Raw genomic sequence first — 17,623 nt, 5'->3', positions numbered from 1 at the left:
AGTCCGCGGACTACGTTTCCCGAAACAGCAAACAGAGGGACAGAGGGAGTGAGGCGACGTTTCCAACATGCTCGAGGGTTTCTCTGACATTCGTCCCGTTGGGTTTTTGGGGAAGGGGGTTGCGGTTATTTTCAACTCGCCTCAGACGAGTTCCGGCTTCCCGAAAGGCCTCACAGGGAGGCGCGAGGCATGCTGGGAGTCGTAGTTCCTTTGCCTTGAGAGCGTGCCTCGCGCTGCTGGGGCGTGTCCTCGGGGGGCTATAAAAGCATCTGGAGGGGCGGTGGGCTGCGTTTCTCGGCTGATTGTTGTCACTCCGTCGGGGTCTTGAGGTGAGTTGTGGGGCTGCCATCACCTTTGGCGCCGCCGCCGCCGCTGCTGGCGGGGTTCGACTCAGGTTTTGTCTTTTCGGGAACTGGGTAAGGACGAAGGGAACGCCGAGTTGTTTGTTCGAGTAATGGGGGCGGCGGCGGCGGCGGCTACACAGGTATTCCTTCGTAGAATTTGTTCTCCCTCAGCTTCACTTTCGGCGGCATATTCTGGTCCTCTTTACCTCGTGGCGTTTTGTTTCATTCTCTCTCCCCCCCCCCCATCTTTTCATCTCCTATTACTCCCACCGGCGGTTTGGTGCATGCCGTTTTCTCACGGCGTGGGGGGCGGAGGCGGCGGTTCGCCTTAAAAACCGAGACGCCACGTGACCCGACTCGGAGTTTAGGCCGCCATTTTCAAGGCCCATCAATCCGGCGCGCGCAAAGGAGGGAGGGAGGGATAAGGGGGCGGGGGGGAGAGGGGAAAAAAGAGCCGCGTCACGTGGTAGGCAGCCTCGGCCTGTAGAAAGAGGCCGTTGAGATTCGGCGCCAAAAGATCTGACGAGGGGAGGGGCGGAGGCGGGAAACGAACCCCATTGTCTGATGAGGTAAACGTCTTTCTCCCAGAGAGAACTTTCTTAGCGTCGTTGGCGGCTCCGGGGGAGGAGTTAAGAGCGGCTTTTAAAGCTCTGCCTTTTAACTCGTTCGATAAACCGAGGATATTAGTATTCTGGTATATTTTTCGTGCGCTCCAAGGTGGGTGGGGGTGCTTAAGGCTTGTCGGGTCTACTCTGGGTTAATTCATTTGTGGTACCGAAAAGTAGCTGGTTGCAGCGGAACTGTGGGGTGAATTGGAAAATGCCTTCTTTACTGTAGTTTTTGGAAGGAACTGTCCGTCGACGTTTTCTCATCTCACCACAGTTAACGAGTGAACACTTAAAGAAACGGGAGCGTTCCTTGAAGCGCTATTCTGTTACTCGCCTTAGGACTAATTGGCCTTCATTATTATTTTCTGCTGGAGAGATTGTAACTTGTAAGAGTCTAGAAACTCGCATAGTGATAGTTCCCTAGCCAAGAGTCATCTGAATATTGATAAAAGACCTGTACAGCCCTTGTGTGGTGTGGTGTAGCAGCCTATATAGTACTATAACAGACTTGATTTGTTTTTACACCTCCCCTTATGGAGCAAGTGTCGTTTAAGGGACTGTGGTCCCTCAGCAATATAGCAGAGGAGGACTTCTAAGTCACTGCAATACTGCTCATTGTTTCCAATATTTATTGAATTTATGCTTTGCTAGACCTGTCAAATGATTTAAAATGCATCCAGCACGCATTTAAAGCACATTGTTTTGCCTGAAGAATTTTGGAAATTGGTTTGTCAAGGATACTGGTACTGATAACTCCACGAGAGCGGCAGCTTTTGTTCCTGGAGTATGCTCTTTACATTGGTAACAAGACTGTGTGAGGAGTCCATATAAATATACTAGTTAGGAGGGCTGTAATTTCAACTGGCACTTTGTATACCTTCTACTACTGACAAAATGGCATCTGTACAAAAATCCTTTAAAGTTCCTTTAAAATGAAATTCAAACTCTTAAATAATTTTCTGTGACTGTAGCATGCCTCTTGAACAGTGCACCGGCTGTTTGATTGGGAGCTTTTTGACTTAACAGGGAAAGGTTGTGGCATACATGAAGGAGCCAGCTGATAGTTATTTGCATCAGCAGCCTACGTAGGGCATAATGTACCATTGATGGTCCTTACTCTTAATTTGCTATAACTCTATTTATAAATCATACATTACAGTTACTGTAACGTTACAGTAACATTCCTAAGTATTCTTATACAGTTACATTCCTAAGTATTCTAACTTTAGAATTTTCAGTTTCAGAATGGCAGAAGAATCTGCTGCTCCTTCTACTTCCGCTGACAAAACTGAGAGGTAAGATATAATTAGATGTAAGAATAGTGCATGTGCGTTTGAAATAGAGTAGTGTAACTATCTTCCTGTAATAGTCAGCTACTACTAGTTACATTGATTGGAATAGATGAATGAAACAAGAGCAGTTTTTAAACACTGACACTCTTGATTTACTATAGTAAAAAAGGTAAATAATGACAATGTTTGCTTCTAACAGCTATATGTTGTGGCTAACAACCTGGTTTCTTCCAGTAGCACCTTAGAGACTAAGTTAGTTTACCTGAAGTGTGCATGTACATGAAAGCTCATACCAATAACTAACTTAGTTGGTCTCTAAGGTGCTACTGGAAGGAATTTTTTTATTTTGTTTCGACTGTGGCAGACCAATATGGCTACCTACCTGTAACTAGAACCTTGTTTCTATTTTTCTAGTATGGATGTGGATGCAGAAGCCAAGAAATACCTCGGCTTGGGGCAGAAAAATCTGGTAATGGGAGATATTCCAGCTGCTGTTAATGCATTTCAGGAAGCTGCTTCTCTGTTGTAAGTAATGAGGTTTATCCCTTCAGTTGATTTTTCATTTGATGAAGGGAATTTAGCCTATCTTAGAGATAACAACCTTTTTTTCTTTTATGGGCTGCATTTTCTTGGGGGTAGTCAGTGGAGACTGCATGCTAGTGGTGCACAGAGCCAGAAACAAGTATTCTGAATTAATATCTGCAATAAAGACTGCTTCATTTTTTTCTTTCCCAAATTAGAATTCTTTATTCTATGTAGATCTACCGAAAAGTAAACCCCACTGGGTTTTACAGGGTTACTCTCAAGTTCAGTGGACCCTTGAGTTATGTACCTCTCTGGATATGTAACCTTCAGGTCACGAACATGGCAAACCTGGAAGTATTTTTCTGTGTTACGCCGCTTGCACATGCACAGAAGTGGCGCCTCTGGTTATGGATTTTTCGGGGTGCGCATGGACCCCCAGAACAAATTAAATCAGTATCCAGAGGGTTCACTGTATGTAGAATGTTTTTTTTAACACAGCTCCTGTTTTGGAAAATGAATGCAAGTAACTTTAGCACATTATTTGTTTACTTAGTTATTGAATTTATATTCCTCATGAGGAACCCCAGGGTGGCAAACAGATCCACACTTCAGAAAGCAAAGCAGAAACATTCTAAAACTGTTAGAACATTATAAAAACAATTAGGTGTTTTTTTAAAAAAAAATTCCATCCAGTGATCTCAAGGTTGCTAGGAAATTCGGCCACCAAATTCCTGCATAACCAGGAATATTTTCAAATTTCTCATGAAAGTTAATAATGGCAATAGGTACAGCTCACTGGGTCAGTGCAAAACAAGCAGATCTGGTGGTTGCATCAGCAAGGCATCACCTGATTATTGTAGGGACTGAGATGATTGGTACTGGAGTATTTTTTAGATACTGTATTTAGTTTCCAAGCCTCCATGCAGGAGGTCACTAGAGCTTAGGCAACTGACACTAGGTTATCCTGGTCCAGTAACCAGACTTAACTGGGCATAACCACCTAGCAGTGGAAGCCACTCCAGTGAAAAGATGGAATTCAGGAGAACTTCCAAAGTATGTCTCCCCACCCCCAAATAATTTGGACAAAACTTTTTCTCAAGCCATATGGCCTGTGTATGTATGTGTCAGTATTTCTGTTGAATAAAATATTGTCCATTTTAATACTTCCTGATACTATGTGGAAAGGGCAGGGGATATAATCTGCAGGTAGATTAAAAAGGTTATTTTTAAATAGATTTCAAAACTTGGTTTGGATTTTCTGGAATTTTAAATTTAAAATTCTCAAATAACCGTGCTGTTAATATTATATCTTAACCAAAGCATGTTTGCTACATTTATTCTTTAAAATGAAGTAGTTTCTCTACCAGCTACATAGTTAACAGAGACTTCCTATTTAAATCAAGAGCCAGTTCGATCATTTTTTCAAATGATTATTTACAGTCCAACTAGCAAACATAAATGTTTAGTTCCACTGAATGAAAATGATCTCTAGTCTGCTAAATAATAAGTTATTGCATTGCATTCTTCATTAAATTATTTTTCCATTGATATAATGCTATGGTATTACTCCAAAAAAAAGGTGGTTTATGAGCCATCATTGCCAAAACAATATGACACCTGATTGGCTCTCTAAACGCTTTTTCTGGTTATTTGGCTATAATGCTTGATAGAGTACAGATAATTGAACAAAACTTGTTCCATTACATTCTTCATTAAATTATCTTTCCATTAATATATAATTTTATTGTATTACTCAAAAAAAGTGGTGTTATGAGCCATCAAACCTTGGAAATACAACAATTTTGGCCACTAGTGTATTACTTCATATATTCGTTGAACACTGGGGCAAATCTGACATCTAAATGCTGCCTTAAAACTAAATGCCAGTTATTTGGTACAACCAGGCTTTTTCCTATTTGTTGGAGTCTACACCTTTTATAAGATTTCATTTTTGTTAACCTACAGAGGGTAAGTTGTTAAATATTCCATTATGACCAGTAGCTATGACTGTTTGAGATAAAGTACAAAAATACAGGAATGTGAACATTGGACAATTGTGTGTGTCTTCCTTCCAGTGTTGTTGCTTTCTGCTTGACTCTGCTTTCACCACCATAACAAACAACAACTTATTTATATGCCACCTATCTGACTGGGTTTACAAGCTGACTAAATGAAAGAACAAAAAACACAACAAAACCCAACCAACTTGATAGCAATCACAGCACACTGACAAATGTCCTCATTTCTGTTGTAATAAATAATCCTTCATAAAAGTTATTGCATCACATTCTTCATTAAATTATCTTTCCATTGATATATAATGTTATGGTATTACTCCCTAAAAAAGTGATGTTATGAGAACCTGATTGGCTCTCTAAAGCATTCATTTTACTGATCATTTGGCTCTAACTTTTGATAGGATACAGATAATTGAACAAACCTTGTTGCATTACATTCTTCATTAAATTATGTTTCCTTTGATACATAATTTTATGGTATTACTATAAAAAAGTGGTGTTATGAGCCATCAAACCTTGGAAATAAACTTTCCCCCAAAAGTTTCCGCCGGTTGTGTAAATGGGAAACGTGACTTAAATTAATCCACCCTGCTAATCTGGTAATCTCTTTTTAGGGCTAATAAGTATGGTGAAACTGGAAATGAGTGTGCAGAAGCTTACTTTTTTTATGGGAAATCACTTCTGGAATTGGCAAGGTAAGTTAATGTGACCTGCTTTGGGCCACTTGGTGGTTTGAATAGTTAATCTAGATTAGGAAGGCTAATATAATTTTACATGGACTGGAATCCACTTCACCAGTTTCTCCTGCACACAGAACTGAAGTTACCTTTTGTAACCTTTTCTCACAATAGTGGCAGCCATTCTAGAGCTACATAATCAGGTCAACAAACTTTGATTGGTCTTCCTTGTCAACCAAATATGTATTTGCTTCCAGGACAGCTGGAGCAGGATCTGTTAACTGGTGTTCTTATGCTACATCAATACAGCCTTGAGTTCAAGCTTTGAACGCTAAAACTGGTGAGGGAAAAGATAACAGCAATGCCTACTTACATCTTCTAGAATGGAAAATGGTGTGCTGGGAAATGCCTTGGAAGGAGTGCAGGTGGAAGAAGAGGAAGAAAAAACAGAAGACTCAATGGTAGAAAGTGCTGATAATATAGATGGTATGTAGTGCTGTCTTAACTCATGATAGAGATGCCAAGCTGTGTGTGTTCCAAGTGGATACTAGACAAGGGTCATTTTATTATTATCAAGTTGTTTGAATCTTAAACCGCAACTAAAAAGACTCTCTAAAAGTCTTTTCAATGATAAAATTGACCAAAAACTTGTTTAAAAAACTTAAAAACCTGCCTTTTAACAAGGCCAGTGTGTCTACAAACCTATAGATTAAAGCATTGTTTTGAACCATGTGGGCCTCACTTTGTTTCTTAGTAAAGCATTGGTTTCTATGCTTCAAGATCTTAAGGACAGTCAGCTAATTGTTTCTAGAACCATGAACTAATTGGGCAAAGGTTCTGTGAACAAACTGAATAGTAACTCCCAGTATTACTGCTTATTGCAAAACTGTTTAGTGTATAGCACATTGTGGCCTAGATCTTTTGGGCAGTGGCATCTAATAAGGTTTGATGCTGTGAAGATCATGTTGTGACAATAGGCCATGTTCACTTAAGAAAGTGGATAGTTTGTCTAAATTTCAATACTTGCCCTGTCCCTCAGTTCGTAGCATCTTCCTCTGCAATCCAGTGCAATGTCTTGTCTAGACAAAGCTTGGCATCTCTTGCTTGGCTGTTACTATGCTGGCCTACAACTCATTGCTTAAGCGCAACTCCTTGCAAGCCCTGTTATGGAAGGCACTTGTTCTCAGTTTAAGGGTCCAAAAGGATTGTATTGATTCCTGTAACTTTGAAGCAAGACATCAGTGGGATGGAGGGTGGGATGTGAAGATCATGAATGTTTATCACTAAATTCGAAGGTTTGTTTGTGCTTGATCTTCCTTAAACATGTAGAAGAAGCAAGGGAGGAATTAAGAGAGCAGGTATATAATGCCATGGGGGAAAAAGATGAATCCAGAAAAAATCCTGAAGAGTCTCTGGTGCATACAGGAGTGGAGATGCAACCGAAGGATGTTGAAATGGAAGAGGTTGAGGAAGAAGTAGCAGCTAAGGAAGAAAAAGAAAAAGCAGCAGCTCTGGGTGGAGAAGATATCACTGTTATGGAGAAAAAGGAAGAGCAAGAGAAGGCAGAAAAGCAGGTAGAGGCAACTACGGAAGAACAAAACATCAATGAAGTAACTACTGAGGTAGCATTAGAAGATGGTGCTGCTAGGGAAGAGAAGCCAGTGGATGCAGAAGGGACAGCTGGAGAAGATAAGCCAGTGGTGGTAGAAGAGGCTAGGGAAGATGCTGCTGTACACAGAGTGGTGGTTTCGGAAGATGCTGCTGTGAAAGTTAATCCAGTAATAGAAGAGGCTGTAGAAGCAGCTGGGGGAGATACTACTTTAGAAAAAGAAGTGGCTGCAGGGGAAGCACCTGGGAAAGAGAAGGTAGTTGAGATAGCAGCTCAAGAGAGGAGAGGAGAGGAGGTAGAAAAGCAGGCAGACGCAATTGTAGAAAAGAATCCAATAGTAGAGGAATTGGTAAAAGCTTCAGGTGAGTTAGAGAGAGAATTCTTGACAGCGGTTGAGAAAGTTGAAGGGCGGGCAGAAAAAGAACAACCAGCTAAAGCTACTGCTGAAAAGACAGAGGACATGAAGCCTGCCACAGAACAGGTGGTGGTGAACTTGAAAGAGAAGGAAGAAACATTGGATTCAAGAGAAGGAGAACCTTCAGCTCCAAATGAAACTACTTCAGGGAGCATCAAGCAGTCACATGAAATACAACCAGAAGAAAAAGCTGAAGTTGCTCCTAAGGTAGAAAAGGAAGAAGAAAAGGATGACGAGATGGGAGAGGGCGAAGGTAACAGGGATAGAAGACACTTGTGGGTGGATCTATTTAGAGAGCTAACCCTTAGTAAGACTAATCCATTCAGAATTCTCTGTGCCACAGGGATGAATCCACCCAAGGAGAATTTTGAAGCTGCAAGGAACAGTTGAATTGAAACAAAACTAACAAGTTGAGCAATAAATTATTGGCTTTTTTGGGGACTGGTTTGCATGAGCAGCAAATATAGAAAGCAATGGCTCATAGAGAACACTGAATGGATGTTCACTGCATGTTTTTATGTGAATGCAAGATTAACTCTGAACAATTAAAAGCATAGTACTAGAATATATATTGACAACCAGATCCACAAAAATACAGCAACACGAGGGTGCTGGCTTAATGACCTGTATTAAACAACCTAAAACCTATCATGCTTTGAGGCCTATAACTAGAAACAAGTGCAGGTAATAGACATCACAGCTTTCATGTCCTGCTTCTCTTGCTTTAGCATTGCTGTTTTAACTACCTTATAATACCTTGAAAATGTTTGTTTACAAGTGAGATTCTAAGTAGTGAAATAGTTGTAAATCTGATAAACCTTCGCATAATACAACTGTTTAACAAATATTTAGTCACTTTGTGTTCCTATTTGAAAAAAGTGACTAATAATTGCAATAAATAATAGGGATACAGTACAGTGGCAAGTTTGCTCTGGCAACTAGAGCCTCGTCCTATGCATTTCTAGTCCAAGAGTAGCTTAAAAGCATGACCCTCTAGATACTGCTGAACTAAAACTCTATAATCCCTAATTATTTTGGCCACGTTGGCTGGAGCTGGTGGGAGTTGTGGTTTAGCAACATCTAGAAGAATACAAGATAGCCATCCCTGTTCTAGTTTGAAGTCCGGTGTTTACAGCAATACTTTTTCCCTTGGCTTCTGTAGTAGTTGTTACATGAAGGCTGTTGAGCATAAGGCAGTTTGAGATTGTGCTTGCTGGGCATCTGGATTACTGAATAGCTGGTAGGAGGTCAGATTTCTTGCTCCATAAGAGGGTATATGTTCCCTGACACTGCAGAATAGGTGTCTGAGCTATCCCATAGTTTATGTAAGTTCATGTGCCTGACAACCGATAGTGCATACCTGTCAGTTTCCCTAAGAAGCCATGCAATGACACTTAACTAGAAATATTAATATTTCTGTTTTATCTTAACTATGAAATGTGACTACTTCTAAGGAGTGCAATTTTAAAGCTCTTCTCTTTGTCTCCCCCGTTACAATGAAAACAAAACTTCTATGGGGAACCTATAAAAGTATTAAAACTTGTTCAAATTCTTTTTAACTGACATGCCAGGGGGTGCCATGCAAGCAGCATAAAGGAGAAAGAATATCCTAACGCTGAATATTTTAATCTATGTAGCTCCCCTCAAAACTTCGTATAAACACATGTTGCAGATTGCACAGAAACCTACCAAGCCAACCCTCATGAACACATAGGTTGGAAGTGTAATAGTGGTGGAAGAATTTCACAGCTGAATAAAACAAATAGTCAAGTAAAATCGATGTATAAACAGTTGGTTGTATATTAATAAGAAACTATTATTGTAGAGATGGAAGGATCAGAAGAGGAAGATAAAGTTGAAGAGGATAAAGAAAATGACTCTGCAGTTGAAGAGGATAAAGAAAATGACTCTGCAGTTGAAGAGGATAAAGAAAATGACTCTGCAGTCGAAGAGGATAAAGAAAATGACTCTGCAGTTGAAGAAAAGGTGAAGTATAAAAATGAGCATTCAAGCCTGTTAAAGAGCTGGTTCAATGTTTCTGTCATGGAGAAAGGAACATTGTTTTCATGGAAACTATTTCCGATTACGTATGTTTTCTAGAGCATAGGAAGACTGAAGTAGGCAGTTCCTTCCGAAGGTTCAAGATTCTAGTAGGGGTGTGGCTTTGAGTACTCTGGTTCAAAGCAGCATTTTAACATTTTAGTCTGTTAAAACTTTAGCCTGTTTTTCCTTCTAGATGTTTGTTCGTTCTCCATTCTTAAAAAAAAGCCCCTATCCTTCTCTCTGCTTGCCCCTTCTTTCCTTGTCCCCTCTGCTGTCAAAATCTCTTGTCTACTGACACAATGCATTCATACATTGAAACTCATAAACTAGTTTCAGTGAAGCATTGTGGTCTCCGTCTAGTACCGCACCCATGGTTAAACTAATTTCTGTAACCATTCCCACCTTCTCTAAACCTGTTGAGTGTCTTTTATTACAGTTGTTTAAAAGCCCAAAAGCAGGCCTCCAAAACCTACAGGAAATTGGGAACAGGTTGCATCTCCTCTGCCTCATATCACAGCAATAGTGATTTGCTACAGAAAGGGAAAGGGCTGTGCCTGATAATGTGCATGGTATCTGCTTAATTATCAGAAGCTTGCTATTGTTTTAAAAAACTGCTATTGAAGCAGCTTTTTTGCAACAGTACACCACCTTCTGAAGTAATTCTCTGCAGTCAACCAATTTTTAACTCAACTGAAAGTATGTCCTCTTGTGACATCTCCTTTTTTGCCTTTTAAAAAACTGCTATTGAAGCAGCTTTTTTGCAACAGTACACCACCTTCTGAAGTAATTCTCTGCAGTCAACATTAACATTAAAGAAGTGGGCACTGCATTTTTTCCTGCTATTCAAACTATGAAGACAGCGAGGTCAAACATGAGGAAGCTACCCAGCTGATAAGCTGAGCTGTTCATCAGGGAAGCCTCAGGAAAGACCTGGGCAAGAACTGAAATGACATGCAAAGTGCTTTTGGAGCAAGAATTATAATTGCCACTAATTATAATTCTATATTATAATTACAATGCACTTTCCAAACATTGGTTTTAATTCTGCTTGTGAAGGATTTGCTGGCTGAACAGCCAATTCATAAGAGGAGTGAGATACAATGTGAAGGACAAGCAGTTCAAAACTAATACAGGAGGAAAATAGATAATCCTCTAAAGCTGTTTGTAAATCCTTTTTGTCAAGCAGTTAATCACAGTCCACAAATCTTGTCTTGGATCATTAGCTAGCCATTAGTCTTTCTGCAGAACCTGTGCTTCCAAGTCTTCTCTTTGTCTACCAGAAGGTGAGCTTTCATTACACTAGGTTCTGGAACTGGCAGAAGCATTGCGGTGAAGACTATGGTACTAGGCAGGGTCTGGAAGACCAGGGTTCAAATCCCCACTTAGCCATGAAGCTCACTGACTGGCTTTGGACCTTACTGTCTCTTAGTCTTATCTCAGAGCTGTGAGGATAAAATGGGGAGAGAGAGAACCATGCACACTGTATTGAGCAACTTAAAGGAAAGGGACATTAATAGAGCTTCCTCTGCTGTGTTCAAGACTCCCTGCAATAGAACTGGCGCCTTTGTAAGGAAGAAGTGCTGATTTCCCTAATATAAAGTGCTAAATTTTGCTAACAAACGCTTCAGCATAGGAGTTTGTGGAAGGGGTATGACGTTCCTTTTCTAAAGTTTATATATTTGTTTCCTATGGTGACTGGTTTCTTCAGTTGCCTGCTTTAAGGCAGGAGTTCCTGAGTTGGTCCATCAACCACCAGTGGCCCACAAGCTTCATTCAGGTGGTCTGTGTTATGTCTGTAAAAATACAATTGGAATCATGGAGCATCTAGCACAGGGCACTACAGTTGCTACAACAAGCAGAAAAATCAAGTGGTCTGCCAAGATCCTTAGCAATTGCCTTTCTATCCATTTCTTTGACTTTCAAATAACTTTGCTTTAGGAGAGTGAAGAAGACGATGTTGGGAACTTAGAACTGGCTTGGGATATGCTGGAGTTAGCAAAAGTAATATACAAAAGGTACGTCTGGGAGTTCTGACAAATAATGTCTTTTTATACAACTAAAGGTGTTATGACAATCTTGCTGACTCTGCCTTCTTGATCTAGACAGGACACGAAAGAAGCTCAGCTCCTTGTTGCTCAGGCTCACCTAAAACTAGGAGAAGTTAGCATCGAATCTGGTAACTACCTTAAAGTTGCTTAGGCATGCAGTGGATTAATTTCTGATACTATTATTCATATTTCCACTGCATATGATATTTTAGTTTTTGCATGTCCATTGCATATTATATAAACTGTCAGTAATATATTTTATATTCACTTTACAGTATTCATATTTTCAAAGTTGCTCAGACTTTTATCAACTAGCTCAGAGTTTATCAACTAAGCCTTTTATTTTGGACATCTCATACTGTACTTCGTTATAATACAGTTACCTATACTATTGGGAAGTACGCTGATAGATTGGTTACTTTTATTCTACTGTGGCCTAGTTCAGATGCATGATTCCCTGCTTATTAAAGCATAGCTTAGAAGCCTTGAAGAACGAATAGAGGCCCCTCGCCTTGGTCCTTTCTCAGTGTTTACACCCTGGTTAAAGGGTAATTAAATTTCAGTTAGCTATTCTGCCTAATAATAATAATTACACTAATTTTATTTATACCCTGTCCATCTGGCTGGGTTTCCCCAGCCACTCTGGGTGGCTTACAACATATCTGAAAACATCAATCTTTAGAAACTTCCCTAAGCAGGGCTACCTTCAGAAGTCTTCTAAAAGTAAGATAGTTGTTTATTTCCTTGACATCTGAAGGGAAGGCATTCCACAGGGACGGCATCATTACCAAGAAGGCCCTCTGCCTGGTTCCTAAATGCAACTTTGTCTATCTACTAACCAGGAACTTAAACTATAGTTCCCTGTTTTGAATATAATGGCTAATTGGAGTTTAACCAAACCAGGATGCAGCTGATGAATAAGGGGAAAGGCATGGGAAGGAAGCTTGCAGTCTCCTCATTTGTTCTCAGCTGTTGAACTATGTTGAGCAAGCCAGATATGCTTTCTAGCCACTGTTTCCACCAGTCTCTGCAGACTATATTAAATGTAAAATGCCCTATATCATTCAAAAATTGATACTGGAATCACGACAGGTTATATAACTATTGATTGAAAACCTTTTTTCTACACTATGATTGAATCCTGCTTTGTACAAATTTCTACCTTCATATGAAAGTCCTGTGCTTTACTTTCTGTTTTTATTGTGCAGAAAACTACTCTCAAGCTATAGAAGAGTTCCGTTCTTGCCTGGCTCTTCAGCAGAAGTACTTAGAGGCCCATGACCGCTTGCTTGCAGAGACTCATTATCATCTGGGGTTGGCCTTTCACTATGATAATCAGTATGATGAAGCAGTGTTGCAGTATAGTAAATCGATGGAAGTCATTGATAAAAGAATGGGTAAGTGAAGTGCAGTTCTTCATGTAGTTTTAGTTAAGCATCACCGTTAATGTGTCCTCCAAGCTCCAAATGTACAGTGTTGGGAAAGCTACAGAGCTAGTTTCTTCATGAAGAGGTGTTCAGAGAGCTAATGTGTCAGCTAGCAAACACTGCAAGAAATTTGGCAGCTGCTGCTGATCCTTGAGAATCTGTTTTAACATACACTGGGACAAAGCCCCAAACTGATGAGTAAATGGCTCTAAAAGTACTAATATCACCTAAATATCACCTTTTTAGCGATGTTGACTGAGCGACTAAAAACAAAAGGGGAGGGATCAGCTGAGGATGAGAAGGAAATTGTAGAACTCGAGGGACTGCTTCCTGAAATTAAAGAGAAGATAGAAGATTCAAAGGAGTCTCAAAAGAGCGCAAGAATAGCCGAACTGGCTCTGAAAGCAACTTTGGTGAGTCCTAGGCTTACTACTACCGTTTTTTGTGAACTTGTGCTAGAGGAGCAGATAGCAAAATAAATTAAGCTGAGATACACAGCTGTAAATGGGAAGAAAGGATGCCATTGATACTTAGTTTTATAGTGGAAAATGCAAAATTTTTACTTTTTTGGGGGGGGGGTAGGAGATGACTTTTGAAGCACTGAGTTCAAAGACCTTACATTGAATAATTAATGATAAGATGACATGTAAAATTTGTTCCGGAGGATCCCCCAAACTCTTGAGCTGATTTTGAAGGAAGTTAGCTGGAGGTGACAGTAGATGAAACACTGTTATAGGAATGGAAGTTGTTGCATCAGTGGAAATGCAGGCTTGAATATGTCCCTTATTCTTAAAGCAAGACTGCAGATAGCAACTGCAAAATAGCTTGGGGGTTCACACTCTACAGATGAGACACCTGTTTACTTCTCTTGTGGTCTTAAAAAAACATTGGGAGCTTGAAAAATTAACTGCAGACCAGCTTCCTCATTATTGCTTCTCATTACACCTTAAATTTTATAAATTGTTCTTCAAAACCGATGTGCTCTTCATTGTACATGTTTATAATTTAGTCCCAGTAGGCTTTTAATGACTTTTAGACTGATAGATCTCTTTGTTTCCAGGTTGGTGGATCATCTTCTAGTTTTCCACAGGCAACTGAAAGCAATCCAGCTTCAGCTGTAAGTGATACTAATCCCTAAAGCAAGCAGTTTAATTCTGCTGTTCTATAGTATTTCATATTTTGCCTTCTGTTTTTTAACAGATCCCAGCTGGGCAAAAAACTGATGGAGCTCCTCAGTGTATTACAGACATCTCCCATCTTGTCAGAAAAAAGGTTTGTGTCCCATACAACTAACAAAAATAGGTAACCACTGGCTTGCAGTACTTGAACCAGGTGTAGGCAAACTTGGCCCTCCAGATGTTTTGGGACTACAGCTCCCACCATCCCTAGCTAACAGGAATAGTGGTCAGGGATGATGGGAGTTGTAGTCCCAAAACATCTGGAGGGCCAAGTTTGCCTATGTCTGACTTAAGCCATCACTTAAAAGCTTCGATCATTCTGCTTCTACAAATTTTAGAAATCCTGCTTAATATCTTCTCCACTGGGAGCCAATCAGCCTGAGAACCATCTAGCGCACTTAGTAGCTTTTGATGGTTTTGTGCTGTGCTGTGCTGTGCTCGTCTGACTCACCCTGGTTTAATTTCAAAGCTTAATTGTGTGGGTCCTGCAGGCACTTGAGAATTTAGATGTGTTGGGGACCTGCAAAATTGTCCAGGGTAGAGATTCAGAATTTACAGGTAGCCCGAAATCCATATAAACTGAATGTCACAGCCAGGCTGAGCTGGGTTCCCATATTTCAAGTGGAAAGGAGAATTGGTTAAAATAGCAAAGACAGTCTAAAACAAGCAAACTATTTGTAACTTAAGATACCCCCCCTTTTTTTGATGAAAAAAATCTTTATTGAAATTCATTAATGTCTTTACAAATTTAACTTCACACATACACATACATACAATATATACATATTCTTAAATTTGTTTAACTTAGAATGTTAATTTAACCTAATTCCACTTAGGTATCAGCTAAGCTAAAATCATATAATGGTACATAAAATAAAGTAAAACAACAACAAATTAAAGTAAAATAAATATAGATTTCCCAATATAGTTGACATTTGTGATATTGAATGTACTTATAATTATTACCTTACAATTAATACAATATTTTTTAATACTTTCTTACAACCTAGCATACCAATTTTCCTTTATTTCTTAATTTTTATGTACACAAGGGTCATTCAAATACTACCATAGATAATATGTCACTGTTATTTTGTTGTAAGTATCTCTTAAACATTTCCCATTTCTGAGAAAATCATTGTTTGGTGTTACCTCTTAACCTATTTGTTAATTGAGCCATTTCCACATAGTCTGTGTATCATCAACTTTTTGAGACATTCAGACAGGACAAATAAAATGAATTTGCCAATGAGCCCTCTAAATTTGAAATAGTGTTGTTAAATAATGACACCAAGATTATCACAAGGATGTACTGACTCCTCCTTGACTGGGAAGTCGAAGGTGAAGGTGGTCATGATTAGATGTGCGCAGGATATCGGATGTCCTATTATGATGAGAGAATGGGAATCACTCTGGAAAATTAACATGAACTTTGCTGCATGTCAGACCATCAAAGAAAATATGATGAAAATGCATAAAAATAGTTTGAATAAGTGTTGGAAGTGTGGAGAAAAAATGGGAGATTTTTATCATACGTGGTGGACATGCAGAAAAGTCCAATTTTTTTGGAATATTTATGGTGAGATGAAAAAACATTCAAATTAACATTTTTAAAGAAACCAGAAGCCTTTCTGTTAGGAATCTTGGGTAGAGACATTCCGAAAAATATAAGAAATCTTTTTATATTCAACAGTGGCTGCCCGTCTATTGATAGCATCTAATTGGAAAGGAGAAAAGATACAATGTTAACAGAATGGCAAAAATAAAGATACCCTCTTAACAAAATCTCTCCATATATTTGATCTCTTTCTTCTACAGTCTGCCTTCTGATTTTGAGAGCTATGTGTAGACTGTTAGGTAACCCAGAACTAGATTGCTTTCAGTATTGGAGGACAACTTTCCAGTAGCTGAAGCAGCAAAATGCACTTTGTAACCTTTGCTGTAGCCCAGAGCAGTTTTAAAGCACAGTTCAGTTGGCAGCTTATTAATAGTAAATGCATAATAGCACTAGATATTCTTTATTAATACTTTACATTTGAAATTGTACTTGGTGAAGACTAAACAATTTTGTCTTCAGAGGAAACCCGAGGAAGAAACTCAACAGGGAGATAATGAAGCTAAGAAATCTAAACCAGAACCGGCTGTCAATGGTGGTGGTGATGCTACCCCCAGTGGAAATGTGGTTGCAGAGAAAAAGGAAGAGGAGGTGGGCTGTCGAGTCAGGAGTCTTCTGTATATTTTCCGTTTCCCAGGCTCATCTTTCCTGCCTGCCTTTAATTGCTTTGTTGGTCTTCTCTCCCAGACCACTTAAAGTTGGAAATTTGCTTGTGTCAAAATGCATGTTGGAATCTGTCTAAACTAAACCTACTAGACTAGTTCTGTATACTTGCAGAATGCAGTATGTATCTTTTGGATGCTTTGAAATAGCAACTTTGCTTAAAGTACTATTTATGTAGGAGTCCTAATTCTTTACATTATCAGAAGTAGAGAAAGAGATTTAAGACAGATTATCTAAGCGTAATTTGGTTAATGGCTTCTGTCAAGAGGCAGCAGCAGCCATGCTACATTTAAGTAATCAATTGTACATAAGTGTGTTGAATGCTTTCAAGAGCTGTATTTAACTGGTCAGATAAAACAAATGCATGTCCTAAATTACTTTTTTCTTCTTTTTTACAGGCAGAGGAAAGGCCACAAGTTGAAACAGTTCAAAGTGCTGTATGATATAGTTTTAATATTGGACACTCCCTCCCAAGGCCAGTGGGTTTTGTATATAATGTATTTTTTCACTTTTGGCAACTTTTGTATTCAATAAAGATTACTCAAACATTTAACACTGCCTTTTGATAAAATTCAGCCGTATTCATGCATAAATACCTATTGTCTCCATCAGCAGACCTAAAGATGGTTGCATCTACCTCCTAGCCAGTTCTACAACAGCAGTGCCAGGCTGGCTTTCAGTTGATGTACTGACTTGTAAATGTCTGGTTTGTAAGGGTTTTAGGAAGCAAAGTAGCATTTTTTTGTGGTTAGAAAATTGTGGCCTAGATACTGAGCAGATATGGGGCCTAAATGTTGGTGGCATTTCTTCCTGGATTTAGTTTGAAACTGCAAGTCTGAGGAAGCACTAAACCATGGGTAAGCAAACTAAGGCCCGGGGGCCGGATCCGGCCCAATCACCTTCTAAATCTGGCCCGCGGATGGTCCAGAAATCAGCGTGTTTTTACATGAGTAGAATGTGTCCTTTTAATTTAAAATGCAGCTCTGGGTTATTTGTGCAGCATAGGAATTCGTTCATCCCCCCCCCCCCCCAAATATATATATATAGTCCAGCCCCCCACAAGGTCCGAGGAACAGTGAACTGGCCCCCTGCTGAAAAAGTTTGCTGACCCCTGCACTAAACCATTTATGTCTACTGTGTCAGACTGGAAATAGTTTTGAG

General features: G+C 39.6%; 1 protein-coding gene and 1 long non-coding RNA gene across 16 annotated transcripts; one reads left to right on the top strand and one right to left on the bottom strand.

The window, feature by feature from the left end:
- The first annotated feature begins 19 nt into the window (after positions 1 to 19).
- On the top strand, positions 20 to 17,015 carry NASP (nuclear autoantigenic sperm protein). 15 transcript variants are annotated; one of them, XM_083742371.1, is made up of 15 exons: positions 20 to 329; positions 2,191 to 2,247; positions 2,659 to 2,769; positions 5,402 to 5,482; positions 5,847 to 5,950; positions 6,890 to 7,741; positions 9,314 to 9,474; positions 11,470 to 11,546; positions 11,634 to 11,707; positions 12,788 to 12,976; positions 13,253 to 13,419; positions 14,067 to 14,123; positions 14,207 to 14,278; positions 16,262 to 16,390; positions 16,861 to 17,015. In XM_083742371.1, the coding sequence occupies exons 2-15, from the start codon at positions 2,198 to 2,200 to the stop codon at positions 16,903 to 16,905; spliced, it is 2,169 nt and encodes a 722-aa protein (XP_083598497.1). In that variant the 5' UTR covers positions 20 to 329; positions 2,191 to 2,197; the 3' UTR covers positions 16,906 to 17,015. The 15 variants fall into 15 exon arrangements, with proteins under 15 accessions (XP_083598497.1, XP_083598494.1, XP_083598503.1 ...); XM_083742368.1 differs by having other exon boundaries at positions 16,241 to 16,390; XM_083742377.1 differs by having other exon boundaries at positions 6,794 to 7,741.
- LOC310846291 lies at positions 9,563 to 10,544 on the bottom strand. Its single transcript, XR_014565222.1, has 2 exons — positions 10,334 to 10,544; positions 9,563 to 10,258 (listed from the first exon to the last, which is right to left on the bottom strand). It is a non-coding gene; the product is annotated as an uncharacterized lncRNA (long non-coding RNA).
- Positions 17,016 to 17,623: the final 608 nt, after the last annotated feature.

Source organism: Podarcis gaigeae (genome assembly GCF_964106915.1).
Source record: "Podarcis gaigeae genome assembly, chromosome: 6".
Taxonomy (NCBI): domain Eukaryota; kingdom Metazoa; phylum Chordata; class Lepidosauria; order Squamata; family Lacertidae; genus Podarcis; species Podarcis gaigeae.
This window is presented reverse-complemented; position numbering and strand designations above follow the sequence as displayed.

Coding starts and splice junctions, on each gene's coding strand:
- NASP (XM_083742366.1), top strand. Junction 12,977..13,252: donor AGTCATTGATAAAAGAATGG/GTAAGTGAAGTG, acceptor TCACCTTTTTAG/CGATGTTGACTGAGCGACTA. Junction 16,391..16,860: donor CAGAGAAAAAGGAAGAGGAG/GTGGGCTGTCGA, acceptor TCTTTTTTACAG/GCAGAGGAAAGGCCACAAGT.